The 24,167-nt window shown below is 42.8% G+C and overlaps 1 protein-coding gene across 1 annotated transcript in view; it reads left to right on the top strand.

Moving 5' to 3' along the window:
* LOC111150485 (amine oxidase [flavin-containing] B) overlaps nucleotides 1-24,167 on the top strand; it is a 101,614-nt gene that overhangs the window by 66,005 nt on the left and 11,442 nt on the right. Inside the window, exons 4-11 of the mRNA XM_022507954.1 lie at nucleotides 6,906-7,010; nucleotides 7,979-8,070; nucleotides 13,803-13,944; nucleotides 15,172-15,321; nucleotides 16,669-16,828; nucleotides 20,485-20,581; nucleotides 21,559-21,612; nucleotides 23,555-23,612. Coding sequence (XP_022363662.1) covers nucleotides 6,990-7,010; nucleotides 7,979-8,070; nucleotides 13,803-13,944; nucleotides 15,172-15,321; nucleotides 16,669-16,828; nucleotides 20,485-20,581; nucleotides 21,559-21,612; nucleotides 23,555-23,612 — 774 coding nt within the window. The 5' untranslated portion in view covers nucleotides 6,906-6,989. The remainder of the gene's footprint in view (nucleotides 1-6,905; nucleotides 7,011-7,978; nucleotides 8,071-13,802; nucleotides 13,945-15,171; nucleotides 15,322-16,668; nucleotides 16,829-20,484; nucleotides 20,582-21,558; nucleotides 21,613-23,554; nucleotides 23,613-24,167) is intronic.

The following is a 24,167-nucleotide window of genomic DNA, read 5'->3' as shown; positions in this document are numbered from 1 at the left end:
ACCTTGGCTTTCTGATAAGCATGATGGAAAGCCATTGGAAGAATTCATTCAGGAAAGACATGCTCTAGTTATATGTTTTAAAGCTCATTCTTGCTGCTAGGAGACCCTGGGGGCCAAAAGTAGAAAGCCAGGGCTGATAGCGGCTTGGACCAGGGAGGTAACAGTGAAGGAGGTGAGACATGGTCGGATTTTTAGATACATCTTTTTGTATAACTGGCAGTGTTTGATGACTGATTCTATTTGGCTGGGAGAAAAAGAGAGGAGTCGAGGGTGATATTTACTCTAAGCAACTGACTTTAGGCACTCTGCGGTTTCACAGATGAATGGATTATTGGTCTCTGACCACTAACAGTGATGGGGAGGCAGGTAGAGAAAAACAATGGAATGAATCAGGAAATTTCACTGGACTCCCTGAAGGGCCATTTCAGCCAGTAGTGAAAACACAGAAATGTAGCGAACAACGATATTGTATAAGAGGATAGTCGTGCTGTCTGTGGAGGATCTCAGGCTCTTGGTGAAGACCACTGGAGACAGCATGGGAGGCTCTGGAAGCCCATGTGTTGAAGAAGATGGACCTTCCTTTGGGAGACATTGAACATGGGCTCAGCCACTCTGCACTCTGAGCACCATGAATTCCCATCTTCGGGGAGGACTAGCAACTGCCTGCCTGACACAGAACGTTGGCAAGGTGTAGGTTACAGATGATGCCAACCACACTGAATGCAACACAACTGGACTCCAGAAAAGGAACTCGTTTTTGAAACTACTTCCTCTTGTTTTGCTCCCTGCAGAAGTCAGTCGGCTACCATCAGTACGGATACTGAGCACTTCTTTCCAAGGAAGGGACCTTAGATAGTGATCTGGAGGTCACCTCGATGCAGCAGCTTGGGCAGGAAGCTTCTCTCCGTGACAGTAGGTCCGTGCTGACTGGGCTGAGATTAAAACCTGAAATTCCTTTCTACTCAAGTAGTCAATGAATTTATGTTTCTTAAGACATTCGGGGGCTGGGTGGCTCAGTTGGTTAAGTGTCTGCCTTCCAGTCCTGGGATCGAACCCTATGTCAGGTTCTCTGCTCAGCGGGGAGCCTGCTTCTCCCTCTCCCTCAGCTGCTCCCCCTGCTTGTGCTCACTCTCTCTGCTAAATAACTATATCAAAGCTTAAAAAAAAAAAAGACATTCCAGGACTCCTTCTTCACCCTGAATTCAGAAGTTACATCAGCCATCAATTTTTTAAAAACAGACTTCTGTCTCAGACCCTAAAGAAGTCCTCTTATTTTTACATGATTTGCCTTAGGTCAGGCTGCTATCACACAATACCAGAGACTGCATGGCTTATAAGCAACAGAAGCTTATTTCTTACGGTTCTAAAGGCTGGAAAGTCGAAGATCAAGGTGCCAGCAGATCCCGTGTGTCTCAAGCCACAGAAGCTCTCCAGAGTCTCTTTTATAAGGGCCTTGTGCTCACCCATGAGGACAGAACCCACCTGGCCCCATGACTTCCCAAAGGCCCCATTTCCTCGTACCATCACACATGGGAGGGTAGGTTCCAACCTATGAATCTTGGGGGGGCAGAGGGGGGACACACAAACATTCAGTCTACAGCTCTGTTCGTCTGGTCTGGTCCGTTCATCCATCCAATCCTTCAAAGCTTGTCAAACACTGATCGAATAGATTACACTCTTCCACGTTGTGGGAGGATGGAAATGTTTGATTCCTTTCCCAGAGGGGCTGGAAAGAGAAGAGATACTCATGTGGAACACTTAGAGAATGCTATCAAGATAATGCGGGCAGGTCCAAGCTAATATGGCAGGGGCTCAAAATGGAGTGAACTTTATATTTAGTGCACTCATTGGGAGTGGGGTGAATCTTGGAAGGCTTCTCAAAGCAAGTGACTGGAGCTGGGCATAGAGAGTAGTTTAAGCTTTTCACTGATGGAAATCTGAAGGGAAAGGACCTTCAAGGGAAGCAGAAGCAATAATGCAGTGGTGACCGATGGGCCGCTGAGATCAGGGTAACTTGTCCCCCTGACCAGAGCACAGAGGCCATCTCCTTGGCAGACATCTTGAGAAACAGGCTCAGGAGTCCGAATTTCATCCAGTGAGCAAGGGCACACACCTGTAGAAGGGAGAGGACGGAGCTGGCCTCCTTCCTATTCCTTGTGAAGTTCATTCATACACCCACCCCAGGATGCTTGCTGGAAGCACCATCCCCCACCTAGACAATCTCATGGTTCCCTCTCTGTCCTTTCTTATCCTTTCCCTCAAATGTCACCTTCTCAGGGAGGCCTTCTTTGACTGCCTTATTTAAAATTGCAGTCAGTCCCAGAGGTGCCTGGATTGCTCAGTGGGTTAAGCATCAGCCTTTGGCTCAGGTCATGATCCCAGGATCCTGGGATCAAGCCCGGCATTGGGCTCCCTGCTTAATCAGGAGTGTCCTTCTCTCTCTCCCTTGCCTCCTCCCACCCCCAGCTCACGCTCTCTCTTTCTCTCTCAAATAAATAAATAAAATCTTTTTAAAAAATCAACCCCAAACCACCAACACTTCCTCTTTGTCTTTCCAGCATTCTTTCTTCAAAGCTCTTACCACCTTCTAATACACTATGTGATTGTCTTATTTCTTTTGTTTAATGCCTGGTTTTTTGTTAGTTTACTTTGCTTTCACCTATTAGAAGGTAAGTTCCCAGGAGAGCAGACACTGTTGTCTGTTGTGGCTCACTTGGCTCACAAATCTGCCCCCGGAGAGGGGAAAGAGTGACAGGCACATGGGAGGTGCTCAGGGACTACTTGAGTGAATGAGGGAATGGGCTGACATGGCAGCCATTTGCAGATGGGCTGGCCTGCTCCTTGCCTGGGAACGGGAGGGACAGCCACAGGAAAGATCTGGCTGATCATTGAGTGCATCATTAGCTCCTACATGGTTTGAGAAACTCAAGTGGTTTCCAGATCGAAATGGCCTTCCAGAGACCTTCTTTATTTTTTTTACAGATTTCATTTATTTATTTGTCAGAGAGACAGAGAGAGAGCACAAGCAGGGAGACAGGCAGGCAGAGGGAGAAGCAGGCTCCCCGCTGAGCAGGGAGCCCGATGCGGAGCTCCATCCCAGGACCCTGGGATCATGACCTGAGCTAAAGGCAGACGCTTAACTGACTCACCCGCCCAGGCACCCCTGGAGACCTTCTTTAAATCAACTGGGCGGTGGCTCATAGAGCAGAGACCTAAGTAAGAGCTTGAGCCCCAAATACACAAACCTGAGGTTAAATTCTCTTCCCACTGCATACAAGCTGTGTGATGTTGAACAATACTCAGCTTCTCTGTGCTTCAGAACTCGGTGGTAAAATGAAACCTATAATTAGCAGTTTACTCACTGGGTTGTTGTGAGAATTAAATTAAATAACTTAATGAAAACTCTTAGCTCCGTGATGTTTCATAATTACTGTTAAGAGGCTGGGGGTGCCTGGGTGGCTCAGTGGGTTATAGCCTCTGCCTTCGGCTTGGGTCATGATCTCAGGGTCCTGGTATCAGGCCCCACATCGGGCTCTCTGCTCAGCGGGGAGCCTGTTTCCCCCTTTCTCTCTGCCTGCCTCTCTGCCTACTTGTGGTCTCTGTCAAATAAGTAAAACTTAAAAAAGAAAAAGAGGCTGGGAAGCTTCCTGATCCAGAGTACTGGCCTTTGTGTGCCTGAATTTAAATCCTGCTGCCGCTTATTAGTTATGAGACCTTAAGCAGATGATCGTTATTTCATCTGCCTCAGTTTCATCAGCTGAAAGGGTCATTGTGCAGATCAAGGAATCCACACATGTAAAGTGCACCAAACAAATCCTAAACAGAGTACACATTCTGTGTTAGCCGTCGTCTCGTTTGTTATTATTGTTCCTGTGGGGCTTTGCCTAATATCTTGGCCATCACCGCCCCCATCTTCCCCATTTCTCCCTACATGGACAATTCCAAGCCTTTCCTGTGCTCCTGGGCTGCTGGCTGGTTCCAAAACCTTTGCCACTGTCTGCCCCTCCCTCCAGCTTCACCATGCAGCGATGCAGTCAGACGACCGTGTCCATGCCAACTCATAGTGCTGAGAAATGTGAATGGGCCCCCCACTCCGGGTGGCTCAGTCGGCTAAGTGTCTGACTTCTGAATTTCTGCTCAGGTCATGATCTCAGGGTCATGACATTGAGCAGAGCATCGGGCTCTGCTGGGCGTGGAGCCTGCTTACAATTCTCTCTGCCTTCCCCTACACTGCTCTCTCCCTGTCCAAAAAAAACATGAACAGAGGAAGAAAGCCATTTGCTACATAGAGTTGACAGGACTTCCTTCCTTTCCCCCCGCCATGGGCGAGATTTTATGTCTTTTCTTCCGAACTGAAAATAGAGATTGAAAGTAAGGCTTGGTCCTCCACAAATTTGTTTATGCCCTAAGCATCGTCCTTGCCAATAGCCATAAAAATGACTGAGTTCTGGAAGGCTGGGTGGTCTGCTCCGACTCCCCACAGGGAGGAAGGGCAAGAGTCCCATGAACAGCAGAGAAGACCTCCTGAGAGGGAAAGGTCGCTCTCGAGGAGCTGGATCTAAGAAGGGCCGCGCCACCTGTCTCTTGGCAGACACCAGGAATAAAATGCCAAAGGGACTTCCTAGATGGGACATAGATCAGGATGTGGGGTCTCTGCCTCCAGAGAACCAGAGTCAGGAGGAGAGCAGGCCATCTGGAGCATTGGAGGTGATGGGAGTGGGGGGGCGTTCCCCAGCCAGCCGGCTTCTGAGAGCCGCTCACCTGCTCACTAACTGGGGCATCCAGCAGGCAGATTTCGGATGTCTTTACTGAGTCCGCTGAGGCTCATGGGCTGCAAAATGAGGTGACGTGACCATCGTGTCCGTTGCTGGGACATAAGCTGCCTACAAGAGACGGCTTTGGGACACAAAGCCTCCTGCAGATTGAAAGTGAGGGGGTGGAGAAACATTCATCATGCAGAGGGAGGTCAAAAGACTATCCAAGTAGCAATACTTACATGGGACAAACTAGACTTTCTTATCTTTGTTTTTATCTGGCTTTGGTATTGGGGTAATACGGGCCTCCTAGAATGATTCTGAATGTGTTCCCTCTATTCCATTATCTGTAAGATGCTGATAAAGATTGTCATTATTATTTTTTTTAAAGATTTTATTTATTTATTTGTCAGAGAGAGAGAGAGAGAGTGAGCACAGGCAGACAGAGTGGTGGAGGGAGAAGCAGGCTCCCCGCGGAGCAAGGAGCCCGACGCGGGACTCGATCCCAGGACCCTGGGATCATGACCTGAGCCGAAGGCAAGACCATGGGGTCTTGGGCTTTTCTGGGCTGGAAGATTTTGAATCCTCATTCAACTTACATTCTCATTACCAGTCTAAGATTTCCTATTTCTTGGATTCAAAATTGATGATAATTCAGTCTTAGGACCTTGTGCAGTTTTAAGAATGATCTGGTTTTCTAAGTGATCTGATTTTTGAGCATATAATTGTTGCTAGTAATCTATTATCGAATTTTTTTTTTTGCTTAGTAGTTAAAGCATTACCATTTTTTGTTTACTTATTTATTTATTTATTTATTTTTTGAAAAACTGGTCATGACTTTCAATGTTATGCTACTGTTTATTCTGCTCTCTATTTTACTTCTGATCTTTGTTATTTCCTTTGAAATTTCAGCTAAGTTTCTTCTCTTTCTAGTTCCTTGTGGTGTCATGTTAAGGTGTTTATTTGAACTCTTTTCCTTTAAAAAAAAAAAGCATATGTAGCATAGATTTCACTCAAACATCTGCTTTTGCTGCAACCCATAGGTTTTGGAATATCATGTGTTCTTTATCTTTTGCTCCGAGACATATTTTGATTACCTCTTTGATTTCTTATTTGGTCCATTGCCTGGGCAGTAGTATGCTGTTTAATATTTACATATTAAATACTTAATATTTACATTGTAGGTTTTCCAGTTCTGTTTTAGTGTTGGGCTTTAGTTTTGTATCATTGTGGTTGGACAATATACTTGGTTGAATTTCCGTCTTCTTTAATTTGTAGTACCTGTCTTGTCTTTTTTTATGTGATTTAACCAGGGGATTCTCCTGTGTGTATTTGAGGAAAACGTGTATTTTATTTTTCTTGGATAGGATGTTTTATTATATATCTTTTAGAGCTATGAATTTTTTTTTAATTTTTAAAAATATAAAAGAAAACAAAAAATCAAACATGAATCTTCAGGCCAAGAATTTTGATTCTGAGAATTTATCCAAAGATAATTAATTGAAAATGTGGATGTGGATTTATAGGTAAGAAGTAGTTGTGTAAATAAAAGGACATTTATCATGATCACCAAACCATTAGCAATGTCTATTTAATGAGCACATCCTGTTTGCTATGTATAAGCCCTTTCACATTATGCAAAAAATTATTGAGAACCTCAAGTAGCCTTTGCTCATGTGACTTTATCTGTATTTGCCACCTTAGAGATTGAAACTGAGAATTTCTCTTGCAAATAAATAAATTTTCTCTCACAAATAAATATAAATCTTTAATAAATAAATAATAAATAAATAAAACATGTAAGTGTATATCATATATTAAAGAGTAACATCATTGTGCTTGCAGACATTTAACTATTTTTACATTGTAGTAAGTGTCCCCTTTTAAAAAATACTCTTGTGTTGGGGCACCTGCATGGCTCAGTCGGTTGATCATCCAACTCTGGGTTTTGGCTTGGATCGTGGTCTTGGGGTCATGGGATCGAGCTCCGGGTCAGGCTCCATCCTCAGCAGCGAGTCTCCTTGAGATTCTCTCTCTTTCTTCTCTCTGCCCCTTCACTCAAGATCTCTCTCTCTCTCTCTCTCTCTCTCAAATAAATAAAATCTTAATAAGTAAATAAATAAACAAATGAAAATACCTTGTATCTCACAGGGCAAATCATACCCCTTCAGCGGCCCCTTCCCACCTGTGTGGAACCCAATTGTGTACCTGGATCATAACAACCTCTGGAGGACGATGGATGCCATGGGGCGAGAGGTAAAGCTTAATAATGCTTCTTTGACTACATTTGTATTTTTCTTTTTTTTTTTTTTTTTTTTAAAGATTTTATTTATTTATTTGTCAGAGAGAGAGAGAAAGCACAGGCAGACAGAATGGCAGGCAGAGGCAGAGGGAGAAGCAGGCTCCCTGATGAGCAAGGAGCCCGATGTGGGACTCGATCCCAGGACGCTGGGATCATGACCTGAGCCGAAGGCAGCTGCTTAACCAACTGAGCCACCCAGGCGTCCCTACATTTGTATTTTTCATAATAAGTTTAGTCCTTCAAAGAAAGAAGGGACAGGGTATCAGCAATGCCTAGCGTGTTGTCTGGAACATAATATCTCTTAGTAAAGATTTAGGAAATGAGCGAATGAACCGATTTTTAACTGCTCAAGGAATGAGGTGTCCAGCAGACCACTGGTCTTACCCCACCAGTGGTGGGGGTAGCAGGGTGGGGAGAAGATCACATATCACTCAGCCTTCCTGGAATGATGTTTCTAATTTAGAAAATCCTCGCAACAGAGCAGAATAAGACTTCTAAGGTCTTTGTGTCGCCATCTTGCTCAACTGTGCAGCCCATAAGTAAGCACACACACAGCTTGACCTGAAAGACTCGTTTAGGCAGCATTTGGTGCAGCTGTCTGACCCGTGTTAAAGAGCCGAATTTATGAATGTTTTCTCTAAATGAGTAACTTAGTGATCGATATTTGGAAAACGGCCCCATTTCATCATAGCCTCCATTTATTGTGCAGGAAGTGTTACTGTAAATTCAATATGGATGCAGTGATATACATCTATAATGGGAAAGCTACACCGACAACATTGTGTTGTGAAAATCATGAATGGGGGAATTTGGAAAGCTTACATTTCCCTTCTTCAACTGGAGTTTCTGGTACTCTTGAAATTGTTATTTGAAATGGAAAATTACATTCATTTTTCTTCTCTGAATCCCTGTCGGACTGTAGATACCCAGTGACGCCCCGTGGAAGGCACCCCTTGCGGAGGAGTGGGACCACATGACAATGAAGGAGCTGCTGGACAAGATCTGCTGGACAGAGTAAGACCCATTAAGCACAGGCATTTACTGTGACCATCTCTCAGGTTTATTTAGCGGTGCCATTCAGCGGGTTCGGAACTGCTTTGTGTCTAAAACCATACCATTTGGCCAGGTGGAATGCTAAAAACTATTGAAACCGGATTCTGTCCCAATGATGTCTATACATCTTTGGAAGAGCGATGCATCACAAAGGTAGTATTACCCCATCAAGTCCTCAGAACAAACCCGAATGTGCCACCATCTTATGTAGAACAACTTAAAGATTGCCAGCCTCCCCGGTGGTCAAGTGTAGAGATGGTGCATTAGTGTATGCATTTGAAACATGTTATGGGATGGTGGGTAACTCTTCAAGGGCTTGAACAGGAACTTCTAGAGAAGTTCTCTCGATAATTCACAGTTGTAGAGGAAACACACATGGCTGGACTAACCGCTCCCCTTTAGCGAAAAACATGTAGCTTTGAGAGCAGGTGTTCATGAGTCATGCATTAAATTCTGGTTGGCAGAGCTGGGAACTGGCTACAAATTGTGGAGGAGACAGAGACAAGATGACATAGAGAGGCTTCACTGCTCTTGGACAGCAGGAAAAAAAGAAAGGATTGTAAGGGTCCCAGCGCATAGTGAATTTGTGGTAAACAGAGTAAGAGAAATGGAAGCCAAATTCAAGGAGATGGTCCTATGATGCTAAACAGCATTAGTTGAGAATATGTCTAGCTCTGGGATTGATTAATTCATTCTTTAGGCATTAGGGAGGGAAGGTGGACACTGAGAACTAAGAATAAGAACAAGTTTTTAGGAATCTCTGAATTTAAGATAATGGAAACAGTCAAAAGACGCAATATTTACAGGGTGTCCGGGTGGCACAGTCGGTTAAGAGTCTGACTCTTAGGTTTCGACTCAGGTCATGATCTCAGGGTGGTGAGAAGGAGCCCTGCGTCAGGCTCCATGCTTAGCACAGAGTCTGCTTGAGATTCTCTCTCCATTTCCCACTACCTCTCCCCCTGCTCACTCACTCTCCAAGATAAATAAATCTTAAAAACATGAAATTTACATACTTCTTGATATACAAATTCAAATTTTTAGAACTTAGCTTAAGAAGGAGAAAGAAAGGAAGAGTTCTGAGAAAGGCAACCAGGGAGAGGGGAGGGAGAGAAAAGGAAAGAAGGAAGTTCAAAGCATTCTTTTTAAAAAGGAAAATCTAAATGTCCAAAAATAAAGGATTGATTAAATTAATAATGAGGCACCAAAAAATGGAATGCTCTACAGTCTTTTAAAATCATGTTATAAAGGGTGTCTGGGTGGCTCAGTCGGTTAAGCATCTGCCTTTGGCTCAGGTCATGATCGTGGTGTCCTAGGATCGAACCCCACATCAGGTTCCCTGTTCAGTAGGAATTCTGCTTCTCCCTCTCCCCCTGCCTCTCACCCACTCATGCTTTCTTTCTCTCTTCCTCTCAAATAAATAAATAAAATTTTTAAAAAATCATGTTGTAGAGAAATATTTAATAGCCTAAAAAATTCATAATGTTTAACACATAGAAAAGCAGGCTGTCATTGAGTATATACAGGATGATACATGATCTCCTTTTTAAAAAGGAAACTGTATATGCAGTGCAAAAACAATGGACATCCATCACAGTGTTTTTTAACACTTAATATTACAGTGCAAACATTTATCCATATCATCGAAAATGCATCATCAAATATTATTATTTTATGGTTGCAGAACATTCCATGGGAAGTGACTACTGTGATGTATTTATTCATCATCATCCTCTTGGACATTCTGGTTACTTCCAGGTTTTGTAATTATTATTATATAATACTCTGTGATAAACATCTTTGTGCTTTTCCTAGGACTTCAACTTTTGAAAGCAACCAATTCTGGAAGAGTAAAACCATATTACTCTCATAAAATTAATGCCTGTTATTAATTATATCTTTTTAAATACTTTAGCTATTTACCACCTTTTTTGAGAGTGCAGTTTGTAATTATAACTTATTTTTATTATAATACAATTTCAGTATTTTAAATTCTATACATTAGATTTTATAAACATAGTAAGTATTTAATTATCTGCATTTGTTTTAGAACTTCCATTATGAAAAACTTTTCATAAATTCAGGGAACTCTTTTCTCTTCAGAGAGTTTTGAAGCCCCTTGAAGCTAGGACTAATTATATTACTTTGGGATTATAGAGATCTGAATTTTTCTACCATAGTTCTTGGCCTAGGCCCACCCCACCACCACGCCCTTAGTGAATATTCTAGGTTGCTGGCTGACAAAATAAAACATTCTGAGATATTAAGATTATATGAACACAAGGTTAATTTTTAACTTTCCCTTTGCAAGATCTACATGCTCTCATTTTCTGGTTTTAAAGAAGTAATCCCCAAAATATCCAACCTATAGTTACTGAAACTGAAGCACAATCATATATTCAAAGAACAATGTTGACCAGTCTTTGAGTTACCATCATTGAAAAAGTGTTTTTCAAAATACAATAAAATAAAACAAATGACAAATAAAACATGTTTTTCAGAAACAGGATACATTTACAGTGTGGTCAAGGCTATGTAAATACACTTTTCAAAACCTGTAACCAAAAAAGAAAAGTCCCAAAATGAAACCAGTGATTATCTTTGGGGGGGTGGGGCAGGAAAATGGAAGATACTCATCCTGTCACCTTCTTACTTTATGAATTTTCCAACTTTTATATAATGTGTATGTATTTTTCATGTAGAAAAAGATAATAACATTTATCTTTTAAAAAGTCAACAGGGCAAAGAACATGAAAATATTATTGCACTAGCTTCCTTGACCTTCCATCCATCAAATGTTGTTCTTCTCATTTCTTTTCTCACTAAAGCTCCCAGAGCAAGTCAAATAAAGGATTAGGAAGGACCTGGCCCTCCAGAGAGAATTGCTTTGAGATCTCCCTCTATTTCAGGCCAGGGTGATTTCTTCCCCACCCAGTTGGCAACAATAACAACTAGAATCACAGCAGTATTTTTGTGCTTAATCTTGGCTGTCTTAGCTGGGCCAGTGTTAAATTTTAGTTGTTGATTACTTGACCTTATGCCCCCCAAGTTTCCTTACAAATTAAGGAAAAAAGGAATAGGACATTGGGAAACAGCAAAGGATGCTTTCTACTTTGAAGTAATATTTTGAATTCATGTCTGGGTGTTTGCTTTAGAGTGATGCCACAAACAGCCTTTGCGAAGAAAACGTGAGTCAGCAATTTCTCGCCCTTCGGTTATCATGAAGAATCTTACAAAACTCACTTTAAGTCTCTTCAACATATGTATTACACTAGTTTCAGGCTAAATGATGGGGACTGTTACAAACACGCTATCAGGTTGTTAGGGCTGCAAACATTGACAGGACCTGGTATGTGTGTTGGGCCTGATTCTGGAAACTTCCAGAGTCAAGGTACTCTAGCATAGAGATGTGGTCCTTGGTGACTATTTGTACTTTTGAGCTTCTCAGCTGCCTAATTAGAAAGCATTTCTAGGTAGTAAAATCATGAGATTTGAATCAGGTATGATCTGGTTTGACATCGTACCATTTAGTAGACTGTGCACGACATACTAACCTCCCTAAGATGCAGTTTTCAGGCTTGTGAACTGGGGGGAAATTGCTGTTTTATAGAATTGTTGTGACATTTCAATAGAGTAGGTTTACTAACCATGGAGAATGAAAGAATTCAATAATGGAAGGCAGTATCATTTATCCTACCCTCCCACCCACTGTCAGCATGACTAGGCGGTAAATTCTGTGTCAGATATAAGCAGATTAACATCACGCAAAATTTATGTTGAAGTCAAAAGGGGGGATTGGCTCTTAGTAAATATGTCCCAGAGTGCACAATCCTACTGGTGAATTTCAGAAATGTTAAATAGGGGCGCCTGGCTGGCTCAGTTGGTAGAACATGCAACTCTTGATCTCAGGGCTGTGGGTTTGAGCCCCATGTTGGGTGTGGAGATTGCTTAAAAATGAAATCTTAAACCAAAAGGTGTTAGATATATCTGAATTGTTGGAATTGTAAGAGATCACTCACTTTGTAATATGCCTCAAGATAGGATATAACTTTTTGCTGTTGACCTGTCAACCCCAAGCAAAAGTTGACCTATCTATGCTCTATTAATTGCTTTCCCCCTTATCCATCCTTTGAGCTTGTCTTACCTTAGACAGTAAAATAACAGAATGAGCTACTGGGACTGGGGTTGCCTGGGTAGCTCAGTCATTTGAGTGTCTAACTTGATTTCAGCTTAGATCATGACCTCTCTCCCTGTGTCAGACTTTGCACTCAGCGCCGATCCTGCTTGCCTCTCTGCCTCTGCTACTTCCCCTGCTCTCTCTTTCACGAAAATAAATAAAATCTTTTAAAAAATAACTGGGACTAATTCCGTACTGGGGACAACACCTAGCATATCCTTTGCACATTATGGATAATTTATTTAATGTTTTAAAAGATTTTATTTATTTGAAAGAGAGAGAGAACAAGCACAAGTGGGAAGGAAGGACAGATGGAGAAGGAGAAGCAGGCTCCCGCTGGGAGCCTGATGAGGGACTCCAACCCAGGACCCCAGGATCATGACCTGAGCCAAAGGCAGACGCTTAACTGACAGAGCCACCCAGGTGCCCCCATTATGGATAATTTAAAAATAATGTTTAACTGATAACCATGTATGCATTCAGTCATCCAACAAATAATTATTGAGTGCTTACTATGTGCCAGACACTAGTTTATTAAAGGGGACACAGGTGAACAAGAAGGTTAAAGATTCCTGTTCTCATTGGTTGATATTGTAGTAGGGGAGACAGGAGTAGAAAATAGTGAACCAGCAATAAAGATAATTTAAGACAACAAGAAGAGTTTTAAAGACACTATACTATGGTAAGATGAAAGCAGATGCCAGGGTACTGGGTAAATGGAAGCTGCTGTTTATTTTCAAGAGGTAGAAGAGTTTGTCTTTCTGAGGAGACATCAGAAGAAGAGAATGTACAGAATGAGGTAGAAAAAGTTGGCCTTGGCTAGATCACTTGGGGCTTTGCAGGCAAAGGTGTAAGATCCAAATCCCACTCTGGTTTCGGTAGGATGCCACTGGTGGGCTTAAACCAAGAGAATGGCATGACTTGATTTATACTATAGAAAGAGCACCACAGTGGGGAGGGCTTAAGAAGCTTCTGGCTTTGAGCACAGTGAATGGACACCAAGGAATGAAGAGTGGAGGTAGAGAGACCAGTCTGGAAGAAATAGTTGCAATACTTCTAACAAAAGATGATGCTTCGTTGATGATGGTAGTGTTGGTGTGATGTAGTGAGAGACAATGGGACTTCCTGGTGGATTGGGCTGGGGGGAGAGTGAGGGAAAGAGAGAAATGAAGGTTGACTTCCAGAGTGTTGGCCTTAGCAGTCGGGCGAATGGTGATGCCTTTTACGGAGGCGGGGATCACAGGAGGAGGAGCAGGCCTGTGGAGAGAAATCATTATACCACAGAATACAGAATACAGGCTGATCCTGAATAAGCTGTTTGGGTGAAGTGGAACATAAATCTCATTCTCACAAGCTCTGATGTCACGTCGTCTAATACTGGATTCTAGGGACAGCTTTCTGCCACCTGCCAAACCGTGCTCAAGTTAGCCAAGGAAATGTATTGCTAGAACAACGTCCAGAGTATGAAGAAGACGTCCTCCCCCTTTTGCTAATTGTGCTCTCGTTTCTTCCTGAGCAGATCTGCCAAGCAGCTGGCCAGTCTCTTTGTGAACCTGTGTGTCACTGCAGAGACTTATGAGGTCTCTGCACTCTGGTTCCTGTGGTATGTGAAGCAGTGTGGGGGCACAACCAGGATCATCTCCACAACCAATGGAGGGCAGGTACTCTCCCATTCTCCCCACTGTTCCAACAGAGGACCACCATGTCTAAATAAAAAGATCGCCACCCTCCTTCAGCCGTGAACAGATGAAGCAAGAGGCAGGCGTGTGGACTTCAGAACTTTACGATGGCAGCTTCACGGGGCTTGTGTGAGGGACAGTCAGTTGTTAGGGACGCAACGTGAGAACCCAGCAGCCAATGGGGCTTTACAGTTACCTAGCTACCTTGCTACACTCTTTTGCAATTTTCCATTTGGATATGCATCGGATTATTTTTCAGAAAGTTTGTAGGAGACCATCCGATGAACATAGCTTGCGCATTTCTTGGAAAGCTCAGAATGGAAAGTCAGAAACAAACGCATTTTCAGTGTCAAACACACACATAACACACAAAATCCATTCTCTCATGCATTCATTCATTCATTCATTCATTCCCTGTTTTCTGAGCCCCAGCATTGTATAAAGCTCTGTGGTAGGCCTAATAGGAATTGAAGTTGAGATCTTAAATAATCTGCTTGCTGGTCATTTTCTTTCCTTTCGCCTTTCTCATTCCCCTCCCCACTCCTCCTCCCTGTCCCCCTCCTTCTCCTTGTCTTTCTCCTCTTTGTCTCTCTCTCCTTCTCCTTCTTCTCAGACCTAATTGAAATATCTTTTACAAAATTACCTGGACTGAAAATTTAAGAGAAGGCAGTCAGCACAACCATGTGCCCAACCATGCAGAACATTCGGAAGCAACAGTCATGTGACCCAGGATGAGACAGGCAGCCTGCAACAGAGTAGGGGGCCTGGGGGTGGGTGGGCCGGGGAGGTTCTCAGCCTGAGTAGCAAGGGATGGAAAAAGAGACTTAGGTGTGCTCAGGCAAATGGTGGTCCAGTGGTGTGTGGGACTTCACCAGACCCAGCAGCCCAACAGAAGAATCTAGATGGGACACCAAACAGGTGTAGTGGCCAGGCAGCTGGGACACGGGGTCAGGCTGAGGACATCCAGCCGAGGATGGAGCGTGGGAATCCATAAGAGTGTGGCATAACAGTCATTTGATTACAAAGTCCCTAATTTTGTCAAAAGCGAGCAATCACTAGTCAGAGAACAAGGGTTGAAGACACGATTCGCAACAGCAAAATGCAATTTACACATCTCACAGAGAGATATGTGAGAAAAACTCACAGCTGAATCTTTGAAACCCATTCCTATATTGTCTACCCATCTCTTGAGTCCTCTTTTCCTTCCAGGAGAGGAAATTTGTGGGCGGATCTGGACAAGTGAGTGAGCGAATAATGGACCTCCTTGGAGACCAAGTGAAGCTGGAGAGGCCCGTGACGCACATTGACCAGACTGGAGAAAATGTCCTTGTGGAGACCCTCAACCATGAGGTGTATGAGGTAACCAAGAGTCTTAAACTAGAGGAAGGAGCCAGAATCCTGTAGATAACCAAAGCTTAAATAAAGCCAAAACTTTCCCAGACTTCATAGACAATCCCTTTGCCGAAGAAGAAAAAGCTACTTCTGTCTGAAAGAAGGGAAAAGAGAACCAGAATATTTGGGGAGAGGGCAGATTTATAAAATCATATGGCATCAACCCTTTGTATTGGGCTCGTATGTAATTAGATACCAAAGAAAATATTTATTTGATAAATATCAAATGCTCTCTGTGTGCCTGGCATTATTCTAGGAGTTGGGAACACAGCAGGGAACAAAGCAGATAAAATTCTTAGCCTTCATTTGGCTTACATTCTAGTGAAGGAGAAAGGCCATAATCAAATATGTGGTTAAGATATAAAGTATCCCAGATGGTGATAAGTACTATAGGAAAAATCAATCAGGGAAGGGGAAGAGGGTGTGCCAGAAGAGGGGGATGAGGGGATAGGTCATGCGATTTTAAATAAGGTCGTGGGGATGGCCTCACTCAGAAGGGGGGATTTTTGCACAGAACCAAAAAAGATGAGGGGTTGAGCCATGTGGTCCTTCCAGGGAAGAACATTCCAAGTAGAATAGCAAATGCAAAGGCCCTGTAGTAGAAGCAGGCCCAGCACGATGAAGAAACAGCAAAGTGGTCAAATGGCAGAATTAAAGGTGTGAGGGGAAGAGTAACAGAAGATGAGATCAGAGCTGTAACAAGGGTCCATTTCTATATATGGCCTTGAAGGTAAGTGTAAGGAACTTGGCTTTGACTCCAATGTGATGAAAAGTCATGGGAGGATTTGAACCAGGGATCAATAAGGGCTGATTTTGGTTTTAACATGATTCGTTCAGTTTTCCTGTTAAGAAGACACACGAGGGGGGGCACCTGGGTGGCTCAGTGGGTTAAAGCCTCTGCCTTCGGCTCAGGTCATGATCTCAGGGTCCTGGGATCGAGCCCCGCATCAGGCTCTCTGCTCAGCGGGGAGCCTGCTTCCTCCTCTCTCTCTGCCTGCCTCTCTGCCTACTTGTGATCTGTCTGTCAAATAAAAAAAAAAAATCTTTAAAAAAAAAAAAAAAAAGAAAAAGAAAAAGAAGACACCCGAGGGGCACCTGGCCAGCTCAGTCAGTCGAGTGTGTGAGCCTTGACCTTGGGGTTGTGGGTTCGAGACCCATATTGGGTGTAGAGATTACTTAAAAATAAAATCTTTAACAACAACAACAAAAAAGACATTCTAAAGGGCCAAGGGTAAAATGAAGGAGAAACATTAGGGAGAAACAAAAACAAAAACAGCCCATGAGCAACGTCTAAGCCTGTTGTTTTTCTTCCAGGCTAAGTATGTGATTAGCGCTGTTCCTCCTATTCTGGGCATGAAGATTCATTTCGATCCCCCCCTGCCAATGATGAGAAACCAGCTGATCACTCGTGTGCCTTTGGGTTCAGTCATCAAGTGTATGGTTTATTATAAGGAGCCCTTCTGGAGGAAGAAAGGTGAGTATGATCAGAAGGTCCAAGAAACTGGGTGCAAAGACATGTATTTGCGTGTAACTGGTTTTATTAGAATGCTGGACATAAAACCTTCCCAGTCCAGGTACTGAGTACCGTTCTAGCCAATTAAATATATTGGCACAAATTCATGGAACTAACTTCCCTTGAACTATGACTCTTTTCATAATCTACTATAAAGTCTTGCTTTATTGTGCCACAAAATCTCGTAAAAATAGTCATTGTCACTTTCTTTTTAAAGTTATCGTCACTTTCTAAAACCATTTTTTGAAGCATGTGTTTATAAAGCCATTCACAAAAGTAGGGATTCTGAAAATTTTCCGGCAATCTTTCATTAGTGTTGAGATTGTACTATATTAAGTTAAGGTGATTCTTTCATTCATGTATATTCAACAGGCGGGCTGTTGTGCCCAGTGAATCACTATAGGGATGCCCACAAAAGTGCTAAATTCCACAACAGTGGAAGTGTTCTAGAGATACTCTGTCCACACAACAGCCACTAGCCACATGTGGGTATCGAAAACTTCAGAGTGGCTAGCGGGGGCACCTGGGTGGCTCAGTCGTTAAGCGGCTACCCTTGGCTCAGGTCATGGTCCCAGGGTCCTGTGATCAAGCCCCGCATCAGGCTCCCTGCTCGGTGGGGAGCCTGCTTCTCCTTCTCCCTGCCACTCCCCCTGCTTGTACTCTCTCTCAAATAAATAAAATCTTTAAATTTTTTTTAAATAAGGAAAAAAATAAAAATTAAAAAGACCAAAGGAATACCTGCTTTAAGAAAAAATTACAGAAGTAAATGTGTTCCCTGTAAAATGTACAAAAAAAAAAAAAGTGAAAATTATCCCTCTCCCTATGGAGAGTGTCCTGGCATGTCCTCCCCTTAGGGAACAACTACTAAAAATTTAAGTTGTTTTTCTTTAGAAATTGATCATATGCAGGGCACCTGGGTGGCTCAGTCCGTTAAGTGTCTGACTCTTGGTTTCAGTTCAGGTCATGATCTCAGGGTTCTGGAATCAAGCCCATGTCGGGTTCCGTGCTCAACAGAGTCTGCTTGAGATTCTCTCCTCCTCCCTCTGGTCCTCCCCTCTTTCTCAAATAAATAAATCTTCAAAAAAAAGAAATTTATCATATACATAGGTAATATTTAAACATATGTATATGTTGAAATAAATATACACTTTGAATATAAATTAAAGAATGTGTGTAACATTTATATGCAAATATAATTTTAAGTAAATATGTATTTTTCCAAAAACATTTTAAAAAAGATACATACTATACTGAAATTCACTTTTTTTTTGGTTAACCATGCACGATAGACATGTCTCCGCATCAGTGAATTTAAATGTACCTCATTTCAACAAGAGAATAAAGAATATTTCACTGTGTGCCTTCATCAAAATTTACCACATAGGTCTGCTGTTGATAGGCATTTCGATTATTTCCAAGCTTTGCCATTACACACAATGCTGCAGTAAATGGCATTCTTCATATAGCTTGGCAAATCCATATAATCAAAAAATCAAAATAAAAAATCAAACCAAAAGTGGAATTTTGAAAGCAATTGACCTGGGTAGACGTTTGAAAATTTTAAAGTTTTATTTATTTGACAGAGAGAAAGATCACAAGTAGGCAGAGGCAGCAGAGAGAGAGGGGGAAGCAGGCTCCCTGCTGAGCAGAGAGCCCAATGTGGGGCTCGATCCCAGGACCCAAGATCATGACCTGAGCTGAAGGCAGAGGCTTTAACCCACTGAGCCACACAGGTGCCCCTAGATGTTTGAAATTTTTGTTAGCATTCCTATCTTCCCAACGTCCTTGCCAACTAGTAATATTTTACTACTAATATTTAAACTTTACCAATCAGCAGAGGAAAATATCCGACTTATCTAGAATGTGTTAATTTTAACCATTAAGAGGCCTTGAGACTTTATTAAATTATTTTGTAAATCACCTATTTATCCTTCACTTGTTCATTTTTTTCTGTATGTGTTGCAAATATTTTGTAAGTATTTTCTGTATGTGTTGCAGTCCTTAACTGTTGTCAGTTTATTTCTGCTTTTGTCACTGTGTCTCTTGTTAAAGGACTTTGTTAAATGTCTAGCTGTCCTTGACTGTCCCTTTCTTTTAAGAGTGAGGCCTGACCAAGCCGACCGGAAGTCAGGTGTACATGGGCTGGACTCCTGAGTGGTCTACCTACAAGTGATAGAAATGTTACCAATGCCACATAGTTTGTCCCAGCACGAACGTGACTTCTCTCTCTGCTCCTTTTTCCTTCATTGCTGCCCAGTGTGCCTTCATGGCTCCGAGGCCAGCTTTGTTCTGGGAAGGAAGTGTCTAAGGAGCCACTCCATCCAGAAAGCAAGGCCTCCATTGAGGACAGCCTGGTATCCTCCACTAGCTCTCTGTCCAGTCTAGCTGACCCCACAGCATCGGTGCTCACGCTCTCTTTTCATCTTGTCTTTCGTGTCTTCTTATAACAGATGATTCCTTGGCTATTTCTCTTGTATCCTTAAGTGTTCTCGAGTTCTTCGATGGACTTAAGACCTTTCTTCTTCCCATACTTCAGTTTCTCTCAACATTTCTTTTGTTCCTGCACACTTGGGGGGCATGCAAACCCCCCTCAATGCAGTGGCTGACTGGGACATTGATTCCTATGGGTGCGCAGTGAGGGAATGTAGAAGAGAGAGAGAGAGAGAAGCAAAGTCAAGTAAAACAAAACAAAACAAAACACCCTTCAAGTGTGTCTGCTCACACACAGGTTGAAGGGGGTGAAACACCCTCAAAGTTCCCTGTTCTTTCTTCCTCCTTTTGAAACCTTCTCATCGGATTTTCTAGACAACATTTGTTCCAGAGTCCTGCATCATAACTTTGTTCATACAACCTCAGATTTGCCTGAAAATGATGGAGGGGAATGAGAGAAGCACTTTGGACCAGAATGAGCTGATGTTGTTTCCAGAGTTGCTCTGGAGATCACGTAATAAATGAGGGTTTGGGAGTCTGTGGAGGCTAGTTTTTCCTGTCCTCTCTGCCCTGTCTCCTGAAAACTGAGAACTAGTTGGCTTAGTCTAAGTGATTCCTCATAAAAAGTGAACATTCAGTCCCTTCTGTTTTACAATAAAGGACTAGTATTTTTTTTACACATCTTTGGTTTTATCTGATTTTTAAAAAAGGATTTCATGTATTTATTTGACAGAAAGAGATCACAAGCAGGCAGAGAGGCAGGCGGAGAGACAAGGGGAAACAGGCTCCCTGCTAAGCAGAGAGCCCGATGCGGGGCTCGATCCCAGGACCCTGGGGATCATCTGAGCTGAAGGCAGATGTCTAACCAGTTGAGCCACCCAGGTGTCCTGGGACACAAGTCTTAATGACAGAGAAGACAAGATTTTATTGAATTGTGGCCTGGATTAATTCATAACATCACGTTGCTTTATTCTGCACCAAGAGGCCTCTACAGTTTGATTTTTCACAAAATGTTGGCTACTCAGCCTTCCTTTTGACATCAGTTTGGTCTGCCTTCGTTATTTAGAGTGTCTCATCTTGGTTTTGGCCTCTATGCTTCCTACATTAAAAACATGTGCTTCACAGTAACTATTATGGGTAGTTTGGTACGGTGATGAATATCTTTTTCCATTTTGCTGTTTTCCAAGATTACTGTGGAACCATGATTATTGAAGGAGAGGAGGCTCCAATTGCCTACACGTTGGATGATACCAAACCTGATGGCAGCTATGCGGCCATAATGGGGTAAGGCGCACTGATGGCGATGCGGGCGCTATTTGGTGTTGACAAAATATTGCGTGCTATTAATAAATGTGCCACAAGGTTTGTTAAATAATTTCTTACCCAATGGATAAACATCTCCAAAATTGACAGTAGAAAAATTCTTAATGCCTTTAAAAATGTATTGTGTTCCAATGGATAATTACTTAGCAAAGACGTAGAATACCAATAACATTTTAAAGTTTGTTATATCCATTTTCTGCTTCATATTTAGTGCTTGGGGTAGATCTATTTTGGTAGCTATCTTTTGTGAAAGCATAATAGAAAGATGACTTAGGGTGTTCTACTAAAAGGGCTTCTTGTGGATCCTGTGTGGACATCAGTGGTCATTGTGTGGGGTGCTGAGATTTTCTGAGTCCCACTAGAGAGGCACCAAGGCCAGCCAGGTCCTCAGCTAGGCAGGGAAAACCAGCACAGACTGGGGATGTCTTGGGGATCAGAACCTGGCCCAGATGGGTGGTTACCTAAAGCAGCCAAAATTGAGATGGGCCCTAAGATATATACAGACTTATTTCCAAGAGAGCCGCTGGGTGATGACAGGGAGCTCAAAGCCAGTTGTCAAGTTGAAGGCAATCAGAGAGCTAGAAACGGAGGCAGATTTTAGAAGGCTGGATGCTAGAGCAGGGGCTGGATGAACTTGGGTGAACATTTGAGACCAAAGGCTCATTCTTGTTGGCCATCACCCACGTGGGGGGAGGTAGCCAATCATTGTATTATCTTAGGCAGAAATTATAGACAGTCATGTGTGTTTTGTCCCTCAAATCCCTGAAGCTGAAGGTGCTTGTTGGTGTCAAGAAAGAACAGAATAAACTAGGATATAATTTGTTTCCTCTGATTGACTTTTCATTTGTTCTCTAGGCTTGTGTGTAGCCATAGAGATGGGGGGGGCACAGAGTAAAAGCAGCCATTAATTTCCCCCTTTCTCTGTTTGTATGTTTTAGATTTATCCTTGCCCACAAAGCCAGAAAACTGGCACGTCTTACCAAAGAGGAAAGGTATGAAACCAAGTGCCTCTTCTCTCTTTCCTTCTTTCCTGCCTACTCGCCTGCCTTTCCATTTTGCTAACTTTTAATTTGAAGACTGCCTCATACCGTGTGTACTGCTAATGCTACGTGTCTGCGATATTAATTATGAAGGTCTTGTAGGAAGGCACAGGGCCAATGACTTAAGAACTAAGTGTTCAAATTAATATTTATTGAGTTTATTGTACATAAGATACCATGCAAGGAGCTAGCTGGAATACAAAAATGGACATAGGCCAGGGGCTGAGAACGTACTGGGGAAGGAGATAACCAGGTAGATAAGTAACTGCAAGGCCGGCCGTCCCTGCATAGCTTGCATGAGTGATGCGTAACAATTAGATTATAAGTGTGGAGGGACACGTTTTCCTGGAGGTGACAATTTCTTCCACAAGTTAATATTCACCCAATTATTTATTCCCACACCTCCCCTAATGCATATTTACCAACTATGAGCCTCTGAATTACTTTATGGCACATTCCTTCCCTGCGTTATCCTGCTTCTCTGTGACTATGGACCCCGCTGCTCTTGGCCGGGGGTATGGATGGACCATTCACCTAAAAAAAAAAAAAAAAAGTCACCACTGGAATATTAAGATCCATCAACGTAGGAGGTTTTGTCTGGCTAATCTACTGCTGGGTCTCCAGTGCCTGGAACAGTGTCTGCAGCAAATCTTTTCCCAGTTTATCTTTTGACCGTATTTATGGTTTATAAGAAAACGTTGACTTTTTATGAAGTTAAATTTATCAGTTTTTAAAATCATGCCTTCGGAATGGCCTCGCATACATTGAAAAGACTTTGCCATTTCAAGATTATTATAAAAACTGCTCACTTTCGGATTACTTTTCTGGTTTCATCTATTACATTGAAGACCTTTGATCCTCAGAAATACATGATGGTGTAAGAAGTCACAGAGGAGGTGAACTTTGTTTCCTTCATGGGGAGCTCTTTGTCCCAGTGCCATTTTATTGAATAATCTGTCTTTCCTTCGTAGGTTTTAATAATACTTTTGAAAATCATTGCCCGACTCTAGATCATCTCTAAGATTCCCTTTAGCATTCTGTAAACATCAGACTTGAAATACCTGTACTCTCACACCTTACCTGACTAATAACTATTGGCTAATGTCCCCAGTCTCCCATGAAAGTAAATTTCTCAAGGGCTACCATTTATTGAACAGCTATTATGTACCACTTCTTCACTGAGCCTCTGTTATGTCCCAGTTATTCTAAAGCATAACTTTCTATGCCATGTACCAGTGGTTCTCAAACCTGAGAATCACTCAGAAGCTTTCTGAGTCAGCAGGTCTGGGGTGGGGTGGGAGAATCTGCATTCCTAACCAGTTCTACAGGAGATGCTGCTGCTGGTGGTGGTCTGAGGACCACACTGTTTTATACCATGGAAGAAAAACAAAATCATGCCCGTTTGTTCAGGGAACTAAAGCTCAGATAGCTTAAGTGACCTGCTCAAGATCTCGTAGTCTTTGAGGGGCGGAAGCAGAATTCAAGGCTATTCCGGCCCCTTCCTCTTTTCACTCGGCCCATTGCCTGGCAGCGGGGCAGTAGGAGGAAGAAGGGAAGCAAGGATCGTGTCCGGATCCCCACCCGCTCCCAGAATCTCTGGCACTTTGCACACTGACACTTAAGAGGTACACAAGGTCATCTTGCAAGAATGACCAAATTGTTGCGTGCCCCCAGCGATGTGGGCCATATATGACTTTCTCTTCCTTCATATTGTTGGTGACCACGTAGAATTCAGACATTTGAAAAAGAACAAAGTGTCCTGTCGAAAAATTAAAATGAAATGGCAAGCGGAAGGAATAGCTCACGGGGTCTTTGAATGAAGGGATGGGTGTCTCTTTTACTTCCTTTCTTTCTTCATTTGCCCTTTTGTCTTTTACTCTCCCCCCACCCATAGGATGAAGAAACTGTGTGAGCTCTATGCGAAAGTTCTGGGCTCCCAAGAAGCTTTGCAAGTAAGACCATGTTTCATCACTTTCCTCAGAGAGAGATCCCTGATTTTGTCCTCAGGGGGCTACCAGGAATAGGCTCATGCAAGTAGGGTTCTAGAAGGCTCCTGTGTTCTCTGATAGTTCAAGAATTCCACAACACTGTTGTGTTGTGGGCGATGCCACACTTGTCCCTGAGTTCAGTGCTCTTCCTGGAGCCGAACACTGGGCCATGCCACTCCCACCTCTGTCAGAAGGTAAGAAGATCAGAGCTTCTGCTACTCCTCGGGAGATCTAGGGTCCTAGCAGCTGGGATGGGAATGCAAACAGTTTCTTTCTCTCTCTCCGATCCTACAAAAAGATGAGGTTCTCATTTGTTTACATGAACTAACATATAAGCATTCCCTAACATCCCCCCCCACCCTCCTCTGTCTCAGAGGTCCAAATCGGGTGGCCTGTCCCTTTCCTGCACATCCCCTTTTCTCTTGTTTTACCCTTGAATATTAGGGGTGCAGAGAAGATATGCCGATTGACTTAGGGTGAACCCTGCCGGCCAAGTTTCACAGACCCCTTTGGAAGTAG

The sequence above is a fragment of the Enhydra lutris genome, unplaced genomic scaffold, assembly GCF_002288905.1.
Source record: "Enhydra lutris kenyoni isolate GAN:26980312 unplaced genomic scaffold, ASM228890v2 scaffoldscaffold23, whole genome shotgun sequence".
NCBI classification, from domain to species: Eukaryota; Metazoa; Chordata; class Mammalia; order Carnivora; family Mustelidae; genus Enhydra; species Enhydra lutris.
The sequence above is the reverse complement of the archived record's forward strand: the minus strand, read 5'-3'. Positions and strand labels throughout refer to the sequence as shown.